This window comes from Megalops cyprinoides, chromosome 23, assembly GCF_013368585.1.
Source record: "Megalops cyprinoides isolate fMegCyp1 chromosome 23, fMegCyp1.pri, whole genome shotgun sequence".
Lineage (NCBI taxonomy): Eukaryota > Metazoa > Chordata > Actinopteri > Elopiformes > Megalopidae > Megalops > Megalops cyprinoides.
In genome coordinates this window covers 15,622,498-15,646,238 of record NC_050605.1, presented here as the reverse complement: position 1 = coordinate 15,646,238, position 23,741 = coordinate 15,622,498, and the positions used below count along the sequence as shown (strand labels likewise).

At 44.9% G+C, this 23,741-nt stretch overlaps 1 protein-coding gene across 1 annotated transcript; it reads left to right on the top strand.

Annotated features, from left to right (window-relative positions):
• Nucleotides 1-604: 604 nt before the first annotated feature.
• Nucleotides 605-23,741, top strand: nrip2 (nuclear receptor interacting protein 2). The gene is made up of 6 exons (XM_036517953.1): nt 605-1,361; nt 13,457-13,849; nt 18,358-18,440; nt 18,871-18,989; nt 21,017-21,069; nt 22,664-23,741. The coding sequence occupies exons 1-6, from the start codon at nt 1,206-1,208 to the stop codon at nt 22,784-22,786; spliced, it is 927 nt and encodes a 308-aa protein (XP_036373846.1). The 5' UTR covers nt 605-1,205; the 3' UTR covers nt 22,787-23,741.

Genomic DNA, 23,741 nt, shown 5'->3' with positions numbered 1-23,741 from the left:
AAAAACGCACCATCAGCGTCAATTAGGCTCTCTGAACTGTTTTAAATGCGTCCCTAAAGCAACAAATTGCCTTCTGTTACAGCCCTGCTCCTAAAATGCACCCTGTGGCGCAAGTGGGCCAGGGGAGCTTAGGAAAGGGGCAGAGGGGGGACACAGAGGAGAACAGTTCAGGAGCATACAGGTACTGAGAGAAGGTACAGGAAATCCCTGACTGCTGTGGGTGCAGGGTCAGGAAGAGTACGAATGCTGGCTATTATAACCATGGGGATGAATAAACAGCATTAGGAGCAGTGTAGCAGAGCCACATCGTTTGCTGTGGAGGGCAGGGGGTTAAACAGCGAGCAGCGGGCTAACATTGTTTTCCAGTCTGATGCTTTCTACTCCCGTCTCCCTCCCCAGGGTGACGTGCGCCAAGAGGAGGACAGGAGAGAAGAGTAGAGGAGAGGGGAGGAGAGGAGAGGAGAGGAGAGGTGTGTGTGCCCGTGAGTGAGAGAGTGTGTGCGATAGAGGGAGGGATGGAGGAGGAGCACGTCCTCACCCTGGGAGCTGCAGAGAGAGAGCAAGAAAGATAGAGCGACAAAGGGAGAGAGAGAGGAGAGAGAGAGGAGAAAGAGAGAGAGAGAGAGAGAGAGAGAGAGAGAGAGCGAGCGAGCAGTTTGCATCTGCAACGCTGCAAGGACAAACTGCACAGACAGGGAAGTACTGAACACAGTGCTGTCTGAGAGAAGCAGCCTGCCCGACGAGAACTTCCCTCTCGTAATATGACCATCATAAATCTAACAATGACGAGAGAGTGACACTGGGGAAAACACGGCTGGCTGGGGGACAATAACACTACAATAAAACTTCAGATCGAAGAGGGAGACATTCTGTGTGAAGGAGACCTTGAGGGGGAAGGATATTCTAATAGAGAAGCACACCTGTTCCAAGCGAGCGTGTGAGAGAGGATTAATGTCCTGCGCGCATGAGAAGAAAAGCCGAACTAAACTGTTCTGTGCTGTGCTGTGCTACGCCGTTTCCTGCTCTGCTCTGCTTTAGCGCCCCGCGCTGTGCTGCGCTGTTCCACGGCGCACTCTAACACGCAGCGCTCTTCCCGGCCTTGCTTGGCACTGAAGAGGCGCACTGCGTTCGCGTTGCGCGGTGTTCTTTGATGTGCTAAGATCCTGCGGCGGCTGTAGTGCCCTGGGCTGCGACTCCGAGCGACCATGAGCGGGACTAAGAAGAGCGAGCTGGAGCTGAGGGACAAAGCCATCCTCCACCAGCAGCGGCGCCTCAAACAGGCCACCCAGTTCTCGCACAAGGACTCAGCTGACCTGCTGCCCCTGGACGGGCTCAAGAGGTTAGGCACCTCCAAGGACCTGGTGAGCACATTTCTACTACCTCTCCCTCCTTCTCTCCTGCCTGCTTACCTCTTCTGTTTCTGACACCACTTTCTTTGCCGTGTAGTCACTGGTGATGTTTTAATACAATGCTGCAGGTGACCGCTCTGACCCTTTATTCTAAGCCACACGATATTGCCTGTTTGTACACCTTTAATCCGCACTTGGAGTTCAGAGCACAGAGCAGCACAGAGGACAGCAGAGAAAGAGAGAGAGGAGAAGAGGGTAGAGGATAGGAGTGAGGAGGAGAAGAAAAAGAGAGAGAGAGAGAGGAGAGGAGAGAGAAGGGTGGAATAAATTTGATGGATCTTGAAGAATTACTGTGATCTTTGCTTTGTAGAATGTAGATAGGGATGTAATTTTATTGCTTTTGTCACTTTTGACTGTATCTCCTAAGGTTTAACTGGCCATATAGGCACTGGAAGATTGGATAACATAAGGATTCTCCTGTCAGGTCAATACGGCATCAGCATATTCATTATCACCCCATTTAATATGGAAGGACACATGACAATTAATATTCATTCCCATATTGACCTGTGGAAAACAAAGTCTTCATTTTCCAAATATCTGTCTTTCTCAGATTTTCTCCAGGATACCCTTAAATTGTTTACATGAATTTTGAATTACTGATAATTATGAATACATTTATACAAATTATTGTTATTATTACAATCAGTGTTATTGTTGCAGAGACTATTGTTGCAATTAACTATTCTAAATTTGGGTAAATCAAGAGATTATGATCTAAGTTAATGTATAAGTATAATAAACATGAATAAGTTGTTAACAGTCACAGGAAAAAAAACACAAAATAAATTACATTTATAATTTCGTTTTTTTTTTTTCAGTACTTCATTTTGATAACAGACAAGGAGAATGTAATTATACCACTATGTCACTAAATGGAATATTCTCGTCCAGGTTCTGACAGCAATTTGACTGTCCGTGATGCACTAAATTTACTAAATTCGATAATTGAGTGCAGCTATAATAGAGTGCAGGGAATTAATGAAAATATTTTGACCTGTTATACCCAGACCAATGATAATCTAATTGAATAATCAAATAGTGATCATGTCCCCTGTGACTGGTGAACCTGTATTCTTTGTGTTTAAATAAGGGGTGCTCACCATTTGGCTGTGTCTGTGCTGTGCTGTGTTTGACTGCAGCAGAACTATGATTGTATTACAGAGAGGTGAGAGACAGAGCATGCCTCTTCCTGTTTTCTGGCAATAATATCAGTCCTGCTGACACACACGCACACACACATACGCGCGCGCACACACACGGTACACTTACTCCTCTCAGCATGTCAGAGGGTATGGACGTGTGGTTTTGTGTTGCATTGTATAGTATTACTTTGGGGTGGTGACGATGACGGTAGCCCTGTGTTGGAACAAATCCCTAAACAGAAACCTGAAGCCAGCATACACACCTGAAGATTTCAACACTATCAGGTTCGTCCGCTGCCAAATCGTATAATAAAAATAGTAGGCCTACGTTGAACACAATAGACAAAACGCACAGCTCTCTGCCAGAAATGTGTGCTTCACTACCCCTGTGATCCAGACACAGATTAATGATTTCTTGTACATCTCTCTCTCTCTCTCTCTCTCTCTCTCTCTCTCTCTCTCTCTCTGTGCTGTCTCTCTCTCTTACACACACACACACACACACACACAAACCACACATGCTCCCTAATATCCTGACCCTTCCTGTATAGGCCCCCATAGCCCTTGTAGACAGGCCACGGGGGGCTTCCTGTAATAACAGCTTTACTGCCTCCCTGTCAACTCCTGCCATAGTATTTATTAGATGGCAATCTCCCAGATTCCCTGACCACACTCCAAGAATCTCCACAATGACTCCAGTGTGGTCTGTGAGGCGTGTGCAGTGTGATTACACTGTTTATTTATAGCATTCACTTTAACACCAGCCTTGACAGCTAGCAACTGCTACAGATACTCAACTGGAATTTTTTAAAGAGTTTTTCTCCTGACCTCCCTTCACCTCCACCTGACTTTGTCTTTCATTTTTTTTTCCTCATGAAATTAATCCCACAATGGCAATATGGCTGTTGCCATGAGGACTAATTAGGTCTAATCACCTGCTGCATACACGGCTTTACACACTTAATGATTGATAATGCTTGATGAAAGTTTTGTATGTGGGGTTTTATCCTGAACAAGTCATTTGGTTTATTCAGCTATCCTTAGATAAGCAATACAAATGTCTATTTTTCCATTATGATCTAAGCTTTCATGATCTAGGAATTAGGTACTTTCTCAAGGTAATGCATGTAATGATGCAAGGGTTCACTGTACTGAGCAAATGGATCTTTTGTCAGGTCAAGTCAGGTTTGGAATTTGTCCAAACTGAAGTTAACATTCCTACTCTTGGAGACAAAGGCCATGGGCTCAGACCATGTGAAACTTCTCCCTAGGGAGTTGGCACCTCCTCCAGAACACTGACTGAAATTCACCAGAGTGAAAGAGTGCCCCCTGCTGTCACAACGACGTCTGTCCAGGCGGAAATCCTGCCTCTCCCATGACATTTCCCTGACCAGCTGCAGATGTGACAGAGAATTCCAGAATTACCTCTTAAGAATTCTGATCATATCAGTTCTGACTGACAAGGTCTACTTACACAGACAATCAGACATAGAAAATTACAGAAAATTTTCTACTTGAAGGCTTCAGCAGCAAATAATTCCAAGAAACCTGAAAAGAAACATTCTTATGGTAATGTTAATCAAACGTGGAGTAGAGGATTATGAAATGTGGCAATCGAAATTTCATCTTTTACAAAGCCGGCGTGTATAGCACAGGGCAGCCAGAGGTGCCAAATGATTAACATGTAATTTCAGGGCGATGCTTGGAGAATAATGGCCTTGAAATTGGACCGGCAGCCATTGTTAGTGCCTCCCCCGCTGTCTTTTACCTTCCCTCTGTGCTTTGTGGAAATCCTGCTGTCAAAACCAATCTGTTTTCTGTATTGGGCCATAACAAATTCAGAAAAAAAAAAACACATCACTCACTCTTGAAGTGCGTGGCAGAACTCGCAGGAGACATGTCATATCACGGATCTGTGCTGTGATGTCACAGAATCCCAGCTTTACAGACAGCGCTGCTCTTCAGAGCTGAGAGCTGCTTCAAGAAACACCTAAATTTTTTTTGCGTGTAGATTATGCATGTCTTACCCTGTGAGGGAGGGGGAAGCTACACCTTTCCCTTATCAAAGGAAGCTGTTCCTGTGTGATTTATGAGGAGCTGACTGCAGTGCAGCAGTCTATCCCTCTTACACGAGGCTAAACACACTATGAGCAATGCTAATTCCTATCCTGTGCCGATGAACCCATTTTGTATTCCTGTCATTATCGTGGGTCATCGATAGCATTTTATGAATTTATTATTGTGAACCTGAGCTCCTGCGGTTTGACCCCGTGTCTCAGATGAAAATCTGTGCGTTCCCCACAACGTGCAGCTATTCTGAGAGACGGAACAGCCCCACCACGTCCAGGACCCGCGCTGCTTGGGGTGACAGTGAACGTCTGCATTCTGCGGGCTGATGCAGCCCAAGCGGCCTCAGAATTCATAAATGAATGGAGTTATGTAACTGTTGGATTTCTGCTGTGTTCACTCTTAAGGCCTTTTTTTTACAGTCACCTCTGCACTCCAGGGATGAAGCCAAACTAAATATGGTTGGGGGGGGGCATCTTTTATACTGTATGATCATGCCCTGAAATACCTTAGCAACACTGAATAACTCCTGTCCTCCTAATAAATGAAAATAAATCCTTGAGAGAGAAAGAGAGAGAGAGAAAGAAAGCAAGAAGGAGCCAGCACTGGGTAACCACATCCCCCCCCCCCATGCCACCATCTTAGCTCTCCACAGCTGACAGCATTCCACTGACTCTTCCTGTCTCAGTCTGTTGTCACTCCTCATTCTCCATCACCCACTCTCTCCATCTGCCTTTACATACACATTACTTTAAGTTCCAAGCCCCCCCCCCGCCCGCCATCCTCTCTTTCTCTCTTCCTGTCTTCCTCCCCTCTCCGTCTCCCTAACATTGTCTTCTTCTGGCCTCCCATACACACCCCTAAGCAGTGTTTTCTTTCTCTCTGTTTCTGGACGAGACACAATTATAGATTCTCTCTGCGTGTGGATCCCCCCCCCCCCCCCACCCCAGGAGTAAGGCTGGGATCATTGACAGGCAGTCCATGTGTCTCCCCACATCCTCTACTCAAACACAACAGAAAGACGCAATGGCGGAGTGGAATGCATAACAACGCTTAGGCGTGATGCAGTGAAAATGTAACACGCTACTGTCTGTCTGAATACAGTAAATACTGCTGTCCATCTGAGCTGCAGGAGACTGTGTACAATAACCGCTGTCTGTTTGATACACGCCAGAGTGTATGCCGTAACATCCAGCTCTACAACGTGTGTCTCATGGGGGGGGGGGGGGGGGGGGTAGTAATGGTAGTAACATGAGCAATGGTAATTGTGAATGGCTTTGTATGACATTTTTGAAAATTAGTTTTTTGAGGGGTTGATGGGTGGGTGCAACTGTTACACCATCTGGAACACACAAAAACACACACATGTTGCATTTAGCAAGACAACATTATTACATTACATTCATTTTCACATTATCCATTTATACAGCTGGATATTTATTGAGGAAATTCGGGTTAAGTACCGTGCCCAAGGGTGCAACAGTAGAGGCCCACCTGGGAATCAAACCAGCCTTTGGCTTCCTCATAGCCTTCTGCATCCACACATACATACAGACACAAACACAGAAGCCAATTTTTAGTGTGGCTAAATCTTGGAGTCAAAGTCATGGTCGTGAGCAGGTCGTATCATGCTCAGCAGATCTTCTTGTCTAGCATGGTGTACAGTTATTACATATGAGCTGTCTATACATATAGATGGATGTTATACTGATGTCCTTCAGACTGAGTACCCCTACCCAGGGTGTAGAGCCTGACAGCTGCACACACAACCATCTGGTATCAAGACCCTTTCCTTTAGCCCTGCATCTCAGTGCTGACCAATGCAGAGAGGGTTTGGAAGGAACAGGTGAACCCAGATCCAAGCACTGGGCCAGTGGCGTGGGCTTTTCCCTTGGCAGTCAATGACCATGAGCCCCAAGACTTAGCCACACTCAGCCTATCTGTGTTATTGTGTGTGTGTGTGTGTGTGTGTGTGCGCATGTGTGTCTGGAGACGGGAGGCCATGTGGAAAGAGAGGATGCTAAAAATAAAAGAGTACAAAAACCTCCCCAACGGTGGGGAGAGCACAGCATGTCTGAGCCAGTGTGCCTCGCCCCTCTCTCTCTCTTGCCCTATGCCACAGGAGAGGGCTTCCGCTGCGGGAATGTTCACAACAGGAAACCGGCTGTCAGCTCAGTCACGTGACCGATGATGTGAGAGAGGTAGTTTAATAATCAGCCCGCACAGCAAGTCATCTCTAATCTCAGTGACAGCTTCTCTCTGCCATGGGCCCCCACATCTACAGGAGACCGGATATGACTAGACTTTACTGGACAGGACTGGATCACTGAGTGGACCTGAATGTGACTAGAACACCAGCAGCAGCATGTGGTTCTAACACACAGCCCTGGCCTCATTGGGTTATTGATTAAGGCTGCTTAATTTTGGAAGCAGCACTCTGTTCTCCCACAGGGCAGCACCACAATCCCAGCGGCATGATAGTATCTACACAAAGTTCCTTTTTTCAAGTCGCTCCGGAAAATGTGTTTTCTAATCTGATCTGAGGGAAAAAGGGAAACATGGCTGCCTGCGATAGTACAATAACCGCAATGAAATGAAGGGCATTTTAAAGACATTGTAGCAATGTCTGCTGCTGTTGACTCTGTGATTGGGTCATGGTTATGTCATTGCTGGAGGGAAGCTTTAAAGTATTGACATCCCATTGTAATAACACTGCCAGTAAATTAGTCCTGGTATAAACTGCAGGGCCCTTATGCTCCGTGTTGTTGTTTGTTCAGCAATAAGAAATAAGATTATAGATTACTGCCATTAAATCAAATTTCTGTAATGATGGCTGATAGCTGGCTACCATCCACCGCTGAAAGCAGAGGAGCAAGAGAGATTTCAGCGTCGGTCATCATGTTGATCTCATGATCTATATTCAATGCTCAGCAATCAGGTCACGCTTACATAAATGTTTGTTAACACTTTGGCTGCTCCCAAAATGGTTCGTGTGCCACCTGCCCCACTATCCGACAAGGTGCTAAATATGCTATAACTTCATCACCTCTGACAAATTCCTTGCAAGAAGGAATGGTAAGGAGAATTGCACGGCGCTGCCAATAAGGACTTTCCCAGCTGCAGGCGCTTGCATATAGTATATGCAGCCACCGAGTTCTGCATATTTTATGATGGTCGCCTTCTCAGAAGGGCAGTTCCAGAGGTACAGCCACATTAATTCAAAGCTCTTTCCGCAAGGCCCTGCAGGGCATTAACGGACACGGACAAAACTCCAGTGTCATGTGACCTGCCGTAGCGCCTCAAGTATTTCCATGCACTACACACTAACAGCGGAGGGTGATGAGATCGAAGGCTGCCAGAGATCAAGGGTTCTCGCCACATGTTTTTCTCCAAATTCCTCACTCTCCAGCGTCCTCTCAACATGGCTGTCAAGTGGGAAGAGAACTCTTCTCTTTATGAGCTACTTAACGGCAGCGAGGGAGAGCTCCTCCCCCTAATAGATCTCATTCCAATTTGTAACTCGCTCTGACTCACATCCTCCCATGAGACGAGTCAGTCAGTGTGAACCACATTCTCTGAGCCGGACGGACGGATAAACAGGTCCACCGCATTTGATATGAAAATAAGTGCATAAATGAATATTTACACTGCGCGCACGCGGGCTTCCCAATTAAGCGTGCTCTGCCGAGCGTAGATGCAATTTCCATATGCTGACCTTACTGTAACATCGGCCAGATTGAAATCAGCGGCAGCTGCCTGTCTTCGGAACACAGAGGGATTGCTGCATTTGCAGCCACCTGACTCAATTTGCTATGGCTCAGTCAGTTCTGGGAGGCAGTGAAGGGAGATACATGGGTAATGGAGTCTTTTTTCTGATTAATATGAGTCCTAAGACAGGACTTCCTATTTGGGGGAAAGCAGGATGCTCCTATGTGCTCCTCTATATCTTCCACTACCCAGTGTCCCTTGCTTTCTCTCTCACTCCTCATCACTTTCTCCGCCCCTTTTCACACATCCTCTCTCTCACTTGCCACCCCCAGTCATCCTGACCTGCTGGCTAACATATTCATACGGGGACAGCGTGGCCAGGGAGCAAGGCGGAGAGGCATGGCAGGGCATAAGATATCGTTATTAAACCAGACCTGAGCCAGCACCACAGCACTGAGCATCTCCAAGCTCCCCTCCCTCCCTCTCACTCTCTCTCACACACACAGGCATAATCCAATTCAAAATGCATTATTGGCAGAACATGCAATCAGCAACTATTGCCAGAGCACAGAACAACAACTCAAAATACAGAAAAACAAACTGAGTTAAATCTTATAATGGTAGTGCCACACCAACGATAATACTATCGTTACGATTCAGTAAGCATAATACCCTTTCTCTTTTTGCCTCTCTGCTTCCCTCTCTCATTAAAGTGGCCGATAAAATCCGAGTAAAAATGGCCATTGGTCATACATGGTATTTCCATGAAGTAGAGGCCCTGTGGACACAGAGATGAGCCAAGAGAGGGCCTTTCTTAGAGGGATGGTCATTAAGGTCATTAAGGAGCCTTGAGCTAAACAACAGACAGGAAACTCAATCAGTGACCGCAGATTAACTTTTGATAATTCGCACGGCTTTCCCCATCCATCAACACGTACCCATTCATTGACTGTAATTATCTCCCTCTTCATACTTTTGTATAAATCCAATTCCTCTCCTTGTTAATTTAAAGGGGGGTGGAGGGAGGGAGAGGGGGGGGGGGTGTGTTGAGGGCATAACCGGCGTTAATCATTTTTTGATTTACCTAATGAGATTGCTGATAAATGCAAAGAGCAAACAAATGACTCTAAATTCTTATTTCCCTTGTAAGCGTGGCTTAGGAATCTAATTAGGTATCTATGACGCAGATGGTTACAGTTGGGAGACGGAAGAAACGACAGGTCTTCAGTCGCATAGTTCACCCAAGTAGTGACTATGGCGCTGTGAGCTGTCGGGTACCATCTGTAAGTTATGGTGCACCATAATGTCGGTGACATTTGAGCACCAGACTCAGTCATTGAGTCTGTGAGGTGAAACACTCGCACGATATGTTTGTCACACGCTCCCAATAAATCACAAGATCCGAGGGAGGCCATGCGGCAGCTCAGCACTGTCAGGAAGTTGTCACAGATACACTGGAGGGAGGATTAGCGTGATCTGCGATTCAGAGAGAGGTGTGTGTTTCCTGCGGTAGGTGAGACCATTAAAGGTGTGTTTCATGGTGGATTACTATGCCTGCCACTGTTTGGTTGTTCTGTTCTCTCTCTCTCTCATTCTCTCTCTCTCTCTCTCTCTCTCTCTGTCTCTGTCACTGTGTACAATACAAACACTCTCACAGCCTGTGTGATACATACAAGGAGACAGACGTGCTGCTGACTAAAAGGAGCACATGTGCTTGCGTGAGTGTGCCTCAAAGCGAGGTATGAGGAGAATGGGCTGGATGCTTTGCGGAGGCAGAGATATCAGAGTGATGCGGTTGTCAGTCTCGCTGCGGCCGGAGGTAGAGGGGGCAATTACACACCGAGCGTGTGGGGACAGGGTGGACACACACCAAGCCATAGAGGCACGGCAGGGCATGAGATAGCATTATTAAAGCAGACCTCAACCAGCACGGAGCACTCAGCCCTATCTTTAAGCTCCCTCCCTCCCTCTCTCTCCTTCTCTGTCTCTCTTTCTCTCTCTACCCCCCCCCCTCTCTTTTTCCCTCTCCATTCATATTCAAAACAGGCCTTGTTGGTGCTACCCTGCTGCCAGAGCAATGCGGTACAATGTAATACAAGGTAAAAAAAAAGCTCACAATGGATTGTAAATATTATTTTGACAAAACAATGGCCTGACATTTATCTTCTCTTCTTCATTTTTCAATGCCCCTCCCTCTCCCTCTCACTCAATGTTCCGAGAGCTGGGGCCTGTGCCCACGGTCTGGGCACCACGTCCCACATTTCACAGCGCTCACCTTGTCTGGGGAAAACAGAGGCACATCCTGTATACCTTTTCTCTTTTTTTTTCCACTCTGTCTGAATTAGTTACAGCGAATGGAGCAGAGCTGCAGAGATTTATATAACCAGAGCCCTCTGAGCTCAGCTACGTCCGACCCACAGAGCATGCAACAGCCATGTGTGCTCAATGCACCGTGCATGCGTGCATGCTGAAAAATCCGCAAGAATTTCTTTCGTAAAACGGCATGAAAGTAAACGTTTTTTTTTTTTTTCATTTTGCCTCATAGGGAATCTCTTGCTAGTGCGCTGGCCCAGGAGTCCTTAAACAACATTGTAGAGAAAATGAGGTTTGGTCATGTCTTGAGGTGTTTAATCACACAGGCACTGGCAACAGAAAGATAAATGCTTTTTTGTGCAAATTTCTGTTCTTGTTAAAAACCACCTTGGGAGAGGAGAACAGATAAAATGAGGCTGGGTCTTGTGGAAGGAAATTCTGCAGAAATTCAGCTGTTAGTTTGGAGACTGGAGGGGAGACAGAATGAGGCAGATAATACACAGAGAGCTTTACGTGACTGTACTTTGGCTGGCCGTTACCGCTCGTTCTGAATGACTGTTTCTGATTGTATGAGACTCCTGGAATTAACTGCCAGGGCTTCATCTCTCTAAAGCCCATGGGGAGAGGGTCCTCTCTCTGGAGCAAGCTCATTATTTACGATTGAGTCCTATTACACTCATATACACACACCTATACTGACAGAGTGTGCACACACTACTCTGAAAACTTATTCCAGGTAACACTCTACCCCAGAAGAAGATGTTTGGCCTTCCAAGAACGGTCATCCCTATGGCTTCATTTTCCCAGGAAAGTGGAAAACAGCCCCTCTCTTTTCTCCTTCTCAGAGCTCTGGTGAGAGTGAGGATAATGGCAGAACTATCAGAGAGGGGTAAAGTGGAATGAGAGAGGAGGTAATGAGGGCACCCAGTCCCCTTGATGTGCTTTTAATGGAGAAATCAGGAGAGCCTGACAAAGCGGAGAAAGGCGAGAGTCTGACAGAGATGCAGGTGCCATCCAGACACCAGGCATAAATGAGATGATCAGATGTGTGAAGAGAAGGATCATGGGAAGAGAAGGCTTCAGATAAAGGTGGTCTAATACAGCCCATCTGATCCATTTCAGCTGTTTGCTTAGGGCTTTGGGTTGATCTGAAGAGTCTCTGCAGTTGGCAGTCCCTCAGTTCTGCTTATTCCAACAATTTTCCTACCCACAGGAGACACCTGTACCCCCCATCACACATACACACACACACACACCTTCTCTCCCTCTTACATGCACATACACACACACATGTGCACGCACGCACATGCATGAACATGCACATATACACAGACACATGCACAAGCATACACACACACACTGCCAGAGGACATTGTCTCCTCGGGCAGAATTTTCTTCACAGCTGGCTTGATTTTAGCAGCTGCTGTGGAGCATCAGACTGAGGTTTTTTAGGGATTTTGATGGGATCTATATATAGGCAGTCCTCGCATGAGTCTGAGCACAAACTGTGATGGTCTGTCAGAAAGGACTGGAGGACAGGGCTATATAAGGAGAACGAACACACAGCTGGCTCCTGGCTCTGATCCTCTCTGCGGTGACAGTCATTACCTCAACCCTTACGCATGTACCTGTAGCCGGAGGACTTCTGCAGTCTTCGCATATACAATTAACACACATTAGTGAGATGAGATAAGGAAATACATTATACTTCAATAGATATGAATTTCCATACAATCACAGCATTAATGTTGTTATTCGGTGTGGTTACAGTGGGAATTTATTTGACTTGGAGTCCAATGAAGGGATCGCACCTGGCTGTGGGCCAAGGTTGTTGGCCCCCTGTGTGGACATCATAAATGGGGAAAAGAAAGGGGGAGATAGGGTGGAGGAATGATGCCATGAACAGCTGATGTGAAAAGGAGGTGGTGAGTGCAATTTTTATTTAGTAGACGAGACCAGTTTGAATTTGGATAACTGCGCGGGGATTTGCCTGTAAGATCTGCTTTGGAATGGCAATAAAACGCAAACACCCACATACACAAACACAAATGATTCCAGCAAGACATATACAGACATAAAATCAGGGGGAAGCTGTTAACACCAAGAAGTGAAAGTGGCTTTTAATTTTACTTATTTTGATTGAAAGTTTGAAAGCCTTGCTTTTATCGTGCTACCAACAACTCCGCAGCATTTCCAACAGCAATTAAGATCTCCAGTCGGGCTTTACCATCTTCCTGCAGCTGTATTGATGCTTTTGACTTTGTTTGTGTTGGCTGACCTTGTTTCTTCCACACTTCAAAGCACATTCCCTCCTCTCAGAAATGATTTACTGGAGCTGGTCACCTGACTACCCACGGGGAAGCAGTAGCATTGCACTGAGGTGTAGCAGCAGAAATACACCCTGCTCCATAACTCTGTAAACTCATAATATTGATCATAACATTTACACAACTCTACCGCCAGGACTGTATCATATTTTTCAGGGCATTAATCTAAAGTAGATTAAGTAACATTAGTCATGATACTTCCAGCAATCATAACCTGAGATCCTTTCTTTCTTTGTTTCTTTCTCTTTCTTTCTTTCCTTTTTTCATTTCTTTATTTCATTTGTACTTCATTTCTTTACCTTATTTATTTATTTATTTATTCACTCAACCGATTTATCTGACAGATATTCTTTTCCAGAATCACTTACAGGGCTTGTATGGCTCATCCTTAATGATCATTCATACATCCGTTTCCAGCATTAGAAATTTATCCGCACTTCTGTGGATATCTGAGCCAACTCCCACTCTCTCTTCCATTCCACTGCAGCAACCACACAGCATCGTGCAACGGCGCCTCCTAGAGGGCAACATAACACGGCTGCGGGGGGAGAACCGCGACCCGGCCGCCAGGGTGCGCTCTCCCCTGGCGGACAACAAGGAGGGCGCGGAGACGGAGGAGAAGAGCGAGAGCACCGCGGACGACTCGACGGAGGAGAGGGAGTCGCCTGAGGAGAGCGAGAAGAGCCTGAGATCGGAGGAGGAGGAGGAGGAGGAGGAGGAGGAGGGCGCAGAGTCCGTGAGGAAGAGAGAGGGCGAGGAGGAAGAGGAGAAGCAGACGGCGGAGGAGGAAAAGACAGAAAAGCAGCAGGAGGAGAGGAGGCCGAAAGCGGAGGAGGGCAAGAGGGCGCTGACCCTCACAGCTTTGGTTGTAAAATGCAAGGTAGAGATTACTCTTCCCAGTGTTTCCCACATTTCAGACAGGTTCTTTAGATTCTAACCATTTCAGCCACCAAATGAATTTACAGTGATGCATTGTGACTAAAATGAAAATACTGGTAAGGAGTGGGGCTTGTCATCCAATGGTTACTGGTTCAACTCTCCAGTGAGACACTGCTATTGTAACATTGAGAAAAGCATTTAACCTGAATTACCTCATCAAATATCCAGCTGTACAAAATGAATGAGTACTTTCTTTCCCTATACCGCACATCCTTTGAAATACCAACATGCATAGATTACATTGTTTACATTGAACGCGAGAAGTTTAATTATTAGCAGGCAATTAAACCCATCTAGGTTTGTCAGTTTGCTTACTGCATCTATCAAGGTCTTGAACAACCCAAAGCTTCCATTAAGATCCTCTGGCAAGCTATCCCATGCATTAATAACACTCAGTATCAGATTTCTCCAGTGAGAATTGGTGGTGTTTGGAGGGCACAATTTCTGAAGGATAACATTTCTCTGTAGTAGAAAAAAAAAACTTATCATCTGCATGAAAAATGAAAAAGTTTGTATAAGTTTGATGTAACTCTACATCATATTCCCATTCCTTTTTCCCTCTCTCTCTCTCTCTCTCCCCCTATCTTTTTCTCTCTGTCTCCCTATTTCTCTATCTGGATCCATCTTTAGTTACAATTGAAAATGAGGAAAGTGAGGAGAAAAGAAAAGTGGTGAGAGAACACCATTCAGTCCATGGTGACTCATCATTTTCCTTTTCCCTGGGAAATTCACCCTTTGTCTGAGGCGCAGAACATCGGGTTTAATGGCTTGCATTATACCCCCCCCCCCAAGGACCCCCCCAGTTTAAAGACCTCTCTCTGCCTCGCACAGACTTTACTGAGTGCTGAAAGGGTAGCACGACTTTAGCACTCTGACTCATTCAGCTGTACAGAATACACCAAACCTGAGATTAATGTGCTTACAAGTGTCTCAGTAACACTTAGGAGTCCATTAAAACACACTGCTGCAAATATCTAACGACCTGATCAAGGCAAAGCTAAAATCTTTTAAAGCGAAGAGCATCAGCTAAAAGCAGCCTAACTAAAACCTAACTGATTCTACAAACTGCAAAGGGGACATAAAGTCTTGAATAAGCGTACAAGTATTACACAATTATTTCAAAGAGCACAGCACACGCAGTAAGTAATGCTGTTTAGGAGTATGCTATAAAACAAAAGTGTTATGTAAGAGCATGTGGTATGAGGATCCGTTGCAAAGGAGTAGTTATGATGATGGTCACAGTCAATCTAGAGTCTGATCTTACAACCTTGCCACCTGAAGTACCTGCATACAATACAGTGCGTTGCATAAGAACTGGTCTCTGAAACCATCTGTCACTCCAGATACTCATCTGGAGCTGCAGGGTTAGTCAGCTGTTAGATCTGCGAGTTTCACTCCTACCTGTGCAGCCTGAAGCTAACACAATGCTTCAGATCTGTGGGAACGGCACACAGTCAGCATCACCACTCAACTGCAGAAACACAGTCTCAGCTTTACACAAACCACAGTGACACAGCATCGCCTCACACAAACTGGTGCAGTGCACACAATCTCAAGCCTAAATGAAGACCAACTCTGTGGTTTCAGTCCTACACACACCACAGCAACAATTCTGCCTTAAACAAAGCATGGAAACCCTCCCCAAAAGATAGCACAGACTGCTTCAGCTTCTCCTCTCTGATAGGCTGATCCCCTCTGCTACTCTGATTTAGACAGTGAACTCTGATTTTAAGAATCACACTGAAAAGGCTCAGTTTCAAAGATCAAAATCTTCATGACAAATCGAATCAACCACTGCTGCTTATCAAAGGCTTTGTTCAAAAGACAAGCTGCTTATGAGAGTCAAGCCACACTGGGCTACTGTGACCTTATTTCTCATTTCAGTCATATCATATATTTTCACTAAGACTGTGGTGAAGAAAATATCTAAAGCTTTCACCTCCACCATCCTTTCTCCAAGCCATGAAGTCACGCAATTGCTATTAGCGTTGCGCTGGTTGCTGACACTGCACTATGCATAGATTCATAATCAATAACTTTTTCAGTGTGTTTAGAATGATTAACTATTGAGAAAATGCACATAATTATTCACACAACTTGATTAAATGGGAGGGTAGCTGTAATGGCCATTAATTTTCTATTCATTATTGATCGATTAACAGCTAGAAAATCAAATCAACAACCTCTGCATACAAACTCACTGGTTCATTGACACAAGATGTATTATACTATATTATGTATTTGATAGTACTCTTATCCTGGGCAGCTTACATTTATCATACCATCTATTTAGACAGCTAAATATCCACAGTAGCCAATTTACATTAAGAAATTTCCTCAATGCTAAGGCAGCAGTGCCACATAGGGATTTGAACCAGCAAGGCCTGTTCCCTTGCCACCTAGCCTCACTGACTCAGAATTATTTTGGCACCGCTCAGCCTGTTTGTTGCTGATAATTACTCTGAATTGAGGACAAAGTGAGCAGAGTGACTTTATTTAGAGCATAATTTGCAGCAATTTACAAAACAATAACTAAAGCAAACAAAAGTAAAAATATAAAAGGCTAGTCATTTCAGAACATTGTGGAAAAAAACACGTTGCAGGGAAGGAGAGAGGGCTACTGGGTCTGACTGTCAGTTTTAATTTTTTGACCTTTACCTGTATTATTTTGTTCTTTTTTAGAATAAAATGTTGAGAGGTAAAAAATGCACTATAACTGATCAGTCTGTAATTATTTTTAAACTTCACACTTTGGCATTATGAGGACCGTCTTTCCAGTTGCCAGCCTGGCATATGCTTACAGTTCCCTGATAAGGCTGGCTCCCCAACAGAAGCCTTTGTCTAACCGAGCTGACAAGTGTAAGAAACTCCATATGGCATGTGGGACGACGTGGCAGCTCATCAGAATGCATGGGTTTGCATGCTCCCATCGTTAACAGTGCCTAATTGGGAGCCGAGAAAAAGCACACCTCAGAATCGAGCCGAAGCGCAGGATAGGGTGTGATGCTCAGAGGAAACGGCAGAGAGTTAAGAATCTGCTCGGCTGAGCGCTGTTAAAAATCGCTCTAGTGTTCTGGAGAGGCATATAAAATATGGTAATATGTCCTCAAAATCCAGGCAGTGTATTTTCAACTCACAGGCTACAGGGGGTGAAATTTCATCTGGGAGTTTGTTGGTGTCCAGGGCAACATACTAAGTGGCCAGATGGTAACAGCTCCTTGAAGGGGTGGTGGTGGTGTGAGGGTGGGTGGGGGGGGGGGGGTGCGGTGCCACATTGTGTGTTGGTTTCCATATCGTGTGCAGGGACCGTACGCTGATGTACGCTAAATGTGTTTCAAATGTCGCCGGCGATGTGAGTGGGCTGATCGAGCAGCAGGTAATCGGTTAAAGTCTCCTGAGATGAACCCCGCGGTATGGAACATAATGGAAAACGAAATGGGCCATTAAAAGGGTCTTGCTGTTTACTGCAGCTAATTTCAGCACGCCGTAAGGCTGTCAGGTAGTTCTATTTCACTGACGGGAGGTACGCTGCCATACCACCATGTTGTGTCAAACACTTAGGGGAAAAAAAGAAAACTAATTCAAAGGAAGCCAAGCTGATAGGGGCGACACTGTGTAAATGCTGGAAAAAGGTCATGAAATGATTACACCAGAATATGTGTTCTTTTAAAGAGGAAAAACTACTGCTGACTCAGAGCTCTGATGCTGGCATAAAATTTGATGGATGTCATGGGACATAAATCCCAAATTATTTTTAGATCTTTTGCTTTTTTCCAGTGCTGCTGTTTACATTTTAATTAATACTGACAGTTTGGCTGATGCAGTCAATGTACTGGCTAATTCAAACGGAATGGAGAAGTCTTATTTGCTCTGCCTTATATACACATGTGCAATTTTTCATCTTAATGCAGCCATTTTATAGGAAGTCAGTCAATTTGCCAGGAGCTGGCAGCTCTGAAAGGTTTGCTCAGCTCAGTTTAATTCAAAACTGAGATGTAATTCTGTACATTTCCCCATCCATCGGCTCAGATAATATATCATGTAAATATAATATATCACACAACGGTACAGCATCACACAAAGGCAAATTCACTCTCAGGACTAAATAAAGAGGAGAAGACAGCACTAAGCATGGTTGAATAGCCCAGGTTTTTACCTCTGCTTCTCTATGTGAAATCATTTAATAAATTGCTTTTGGGCTTTTACAGAGTTTTACGATTTTTTGAGATCTTTTTTTTTTCCTCACTATTCTCTAGTGAGTGAAAATGTGCTTTTTAATTGATAAAATTTTCTTTGTGTTTGAGTGAATCTGCTTTCACACATCTCCTGGCGTACCACCATCACCGGTGGCTCCATTTGCCTGCATATCAGTCAGCGCCATACATCACAGCATAAGCTGTCACGCACTGTGTGTGTGTGTTCATGTGTATGTCTGTGTGTCTCCCACAGTGCTGTGAGACAGAAGTGAAGGCCTCCATCAACACCGGCTGCCAACAGAACCGAATCTCCTCTGCCTGCTGCAGGAGACTGGGGTGAGAGTTCCTTCCTCCTAACCTGGGCTCATCTATTCACGGAACAGAACACACCTGCTAAACTCCCTTCCATCTGGGATAAACATCCCACACATGAATGCCCCAGTACAGTCACTCTTAACAGGCTCCGCACTATTTATACAGATCAAACCATAATTACCTTCCCGCAGCCACCAGTCGATAAGACTGAAGAGAAAACCTCTGAGTCTGTCTCTCTGATCTGTATCTGTATCTGTGCCTGTCTATGTCTGTGCTTCTGTTTGCCTGTCCCTCTCTCTGTCTGTTTCTCTGTGTGTCTGTGCCTCTCTGTATGTCTGTGTTTACATCTGTGTCTGTTTCTCTGTGTGTCTGTGCCTCCCCGTGTCTGCTTGTCTCTACGTCTGTGTCCGTTTGTGTCTGTGCCTTTGCATCTCTGTGTCTGTGTTGGCAGGCTGATGCCCACCACAGTGGACCACGGCCTGCTCGGCGGCACCACACAGCCCCACACGGTGGAGGGCCTACAGCTGCAGCTAGGCAAAGAGAGGACACAGTGCTCCGCCCATGTTGTCGGTGAGGGTGGCTCTCTTCTCTGCACGTCGTTGACATCGTCATTTTGTCACTTTTGTGGATGGTAGCTACATTCTACTGACTGAAACAGAAAAATTAACAACTGAATGAAAGAACGACATAATCAAAAAAGCTAATGAAATAGCAAGTAAAGGATGGGGGTAGCTGACAATGCCAAGGCTTCAGCTGGCAACTGGCCAAAGTCTTGTATACCAAATATGGAAAATACTGTCCTTTCTCTTCTATAATGACAAAATTAAATAATGTTTATTATTGTTTACTAACCTTAGCAGCCTCCCCCTTCGAACTGTTTTGACCTGCTGTTGTCAGCGAGGGCTGCCAGTGATGTATGGGACTCTCTCGAGGGACATGGCTGACTGCACTCACACTGGCCACAGTTCATGGCATGGACCATGCTGCTGGAGCCTGCCAAGGATCCCACTGTTTAGCTGTCCCGTATGCCTGGTATTCCACATGGAGTCCTGCCTTATTCCCCAGCACAGGGTGCAACAGGCCTTATGTAGGAGATGTAGACAGTCAGCCACAGGGGAGATGCTGGTGGCGGTTGTCTGATATCCGGTGTCATGACTATGCTTCCCCCCTCGCAACAGCTTAGCATACCTTCAGCTGTGTCCCCCTGGTGGGTTTAAGGAGGAGACCTTTTAAATCATTTACCTGCTTCCTCTCTCGGTTTCCTTTCTCATACAGAAAGGTGCATTGAAGGTGGTTTGTAAAATGCTGCAGGTGTGGTCATTGTTATGCCAGTCTGTGGATGAGCAATGATTTTATGTTTAGAATCATCATGCAGATTTCTTCAATGCTAGAATGAATACAATAGCAATTTGCAGTATCACAGCAAGGAATCTGCAACACTATGGAATTATTTAGAGATGCATCGTTAGCTTCTTCCATCTCCGAAAACTGAGGACATCACCACCCACATCCCCTGTCCCCTGTCCCTCACCTTGGGCCTGCTGAATCTGTTCCTCCTTGAGGGGACAGCCCTGCTCAACGGCAAGACCCCATGAGTCCTCATTGCAGATGTTTTAGCTCTCTTTCACACACCTATTCATTCGTTTTTCAAGTCTACCCATTGTCTACTTCCAATCAAATGAGCTATCTCTGCTCTCTCATTCGGCAAGTTGTGCTTTGGTGAAGTTGTAAAAAAACACACTGAGGATTTTATAGAAGGAGCTGTCTAACTGAACTCAAAGATTATTTAGGTTATCCGCAGCTGACATTATGATTGTTGCTGATAGACGTGCCACAGTCATGAAAATGATGAAGTGTGAAAGGAATACTACAATTCTCAGTCATTGGTTTATCAACTGTTTTGTCAAAACTGCCTCATTCAGCCAACCTTACATGCATCAAGTGACAGCTGCTTTCTTATTGGAGGAAAGGAAGAACTGGCTCTAACTGCAGGGAGGTTCTTTGCTAATTACCCACTTCTTCCCCATGCAATGAGAAAAACACCTACTGTACGCCAAATGAGTCAGTGAATCACCCGTTGCTTTTGATTGCTCTGGCTTTGTGCATACATTACCTCAGTTTAGAGCACGGTTGTCACCACCTGGCTTCACGTAGGGCTAGTAAGTAAGGCTAATTGGCAGCTATATTCACATACTTAGTCTGATGAAAAACTCTGCTCGCAGTATGTCTCTTTGTTTGTTCTTAAAAGAGGGCCATCCCCAGTGCTGTAGGAGGCATGATTCTCTGTGCTCAGTATTCAGACCTTGTGTTTGACCTTTAATACACAGCAGCAGCTTGGAAACCGCAGAGACTAAAAAAAAAAAAAACAATCAAACGCAAATGGACGCTATGTAACTTCAGTAAAATTGCAGTCATGCAGACCTTCTGTGAAGATCTCATGGTCTCTGTGCGTGCATGTGTGCCACTGTATTAACCTCACTCAAATTCTCATTCTTTCAATCGTATATGCGCATCATAATGACATCTACAAATGAATCACAGGCCATGTTTGTTTTGGGTTAGGCATTTATCAATGTTTGCGTGCCCTCTTTTCGCAGAAGATGACGTGTTTGAGCTGTGCCTCGGTCTTCAGACGCTGTTGGAACTCAAAGTAAGCTCTTTGCATTCAATGTGTTGAGAAGGTTTCTTACTTTCCAACTCTACTTTTTTTTTTTTTTTTTTTTTTGCAAACATTGCTAAGTACATTGTGTCCACTTTGGGACTGATAGGCTGGGTGATGAATATTCCACAGGGAAAGAACAATCTGTGAGAGCTACAGTTAATGGCAGGGGGTAAAAATGGAGCGGCAGGGCTCTGGCACTTAAGTCCAAATATCATTCCATTTCAACAAAAAAGAGCCAAACAATTTGCATGTCATCTTAATCAAATTAGTAAGTTTCAGAAGTACTCATGTGAAATGATTATTTTTAAAAGTTCTGGAGCTGTACCCTCTTGGCCCTGAGCTGTGGAACGGCACTATGAGAGAAAGCAGTAAGGCAGTAAGGAAGAATCCAAACAAGAGGAGATTGCTGCACAAGACTTTAATCCTGACATTTCCTGAAGGAACATACCACTATGCCCCGGCAATCTGATCACAGACAAATATGGAAATGAATTTGAGAGATATATGCGGAAATTACAGAGAAATATGGCCTCGCTGACAAGGTACCTCTGACAGAAATGACAAGGAGTCTTTATTAATAAAAAAGGCAATATCTCAGGGGGACTCAGACTAAACATACTTGCTGGGCAGATGGGAAATTATTCCCCTCGAAAATAAATATATTTCAGGAGAGATTTTTTAGGGAGCCTTCATCACTCAAGCCAATATTATTCCAAGTGCATACCCTATTAGGCTTCTTTCACTCAGGGCAGTTCCTGTGGAGAATTTGATTTAATCTGATCACGAATAAAAACTTTATAGTGATGTTCCTAAAATATGCTGGCCATTTATGAGATACATTTCAAATGCATCTGTATTTAGTGCATGGAGCCTGAAAACGGTGAACTCATAACAAAGATGAATTTTATACACGAAATGTATAGGTCTATAGCTCCGGTGACCTGGAAGTAAAGTGTAGCCAAAGTGTATTTTCTGGCCTAGTAGAAAGGTCAGCCATACTCCCTGGCAGAATGTCTGGTCACTGTTATCATGCAGTCATGTACAGCAGCTGACTACAGGACCAGGTAGCATTACTCCTGTTTAGAGGTTCCACCTAATCTCTGATATTCTTCAAAAAATGACAGACAGGTTGATGTTCTTGGATCTTGGTCAAGCCTGTGAACAAAAGGGACTTTCAGCCTCTGTTTACAACGAAACAGCAAAAATGTTAAAAAAAGTCTCCCAGGGCTCTCCAGATCCATTAATCTGTTAAAGGGATCAACCTTACCAAAAGTGAGCAGGATGATGGCTGTCTAATGGACTAATCTCATTTGTTCGATGCCTCAGTGTGTGGAGGATATGAAGCAATCTATAAATCCAGCTGGATTCCAGGCCCAGTATCAATAATGGCATTTCAAATGCCCTCTAGGTTATCTCAGTGGAATCATTCATGTCTAATTATGACAGGAATCATGTCAAAAGCATGCTTTAACCACATGGTCATATTGGAAGCACAAATGAGGTCTGAGGTGTGCCTTGACCACGTCGATGTATTGGGCAGCTCTACTCTGTTCTGATTGCTCTTCTTTCGTCCCTTTTCCAGTGTTGCTTGGATCTCAGTAGCAGAGTGCTGAAGCTCCAGGGCTCAGGGGAGGAGCTACCTTTCCTGGAGCCCACCACCGAGAGCCAATACCATCATGACAACAACAAAAACACCACCATGTGACCCTGAAGTCACTTCCTCCTCCTCTCTGGAGTTAACGCTGCCATAGTGAGGGCGTCTCTGATGGTACCACCCCCCACACCCCCCCCCCCCCCAAATCTTTGTCTCATGTGACTAACCTGGAGGAGGACACTTCTCTCTCTTCAATTTACACAACCGTGTCTGTTTCTGTAAGCTTACGATTCTGTTTTCTTCAATTCCTTCTTTTCTGTTTTTTTTTTTCCTGTGTATTGAACTTGTTTATATTGGTTGATCTGACAGAATTTGAGAGGGCAAAGTTTTCTATGTGTGCAATCTTTACAAATAATTGTGGGAAAAAAAGCTTGTTACTAGTATTTTCTAAAACTGTCTTAACTAAATCTGTACGTGTGCACGAGAAAATCGGTTAAGTCTGATCTCTGTTTTGCTTGTGTATTTGATGTGTCTGCCTTTTGAGAGCTCTGCTGCCTGACAGTGCTGGGAACACAGCTTTTTTTGCCACCGACAGGTGACGGAACCAATGAAAACCATTGTGGCAGCCCTCATGTTGCTGGAGTTCCTTGCAAGTTTGATTCGGTCTGTCCAGTTAAAAGCAATGTCAAGAACAGTCAGTAGGTCCCACATCAAATATTCAACATCTTTGATTATATGTTAACAGGAGAGCAGAGGGTTCCTCTTTGTATCTGTGTAGAGCCCGTACAGCACAGTATTGAAACATTCCACATCTGGCTGTGGCTGACTACGCCACCGGTGGATGAGTTGATATCTTCTGCATGATTTTTCAGGTGCTGGCTTGTGTATGTATGTACTGTATGTGTGTCTGTGTGTGTGTGTGAGTATGTGTATACTGGAGGGCTGCTGGTTTCCATGATTGCCAGACCCATGGGGAAAAAAAAGAATATGTTGCTGCTCTCTGTCCAAATTCCAACTGTGTGTTTTAAAATGCCAAGACACAACCCCAGCTGCCTTCCCTCATCCC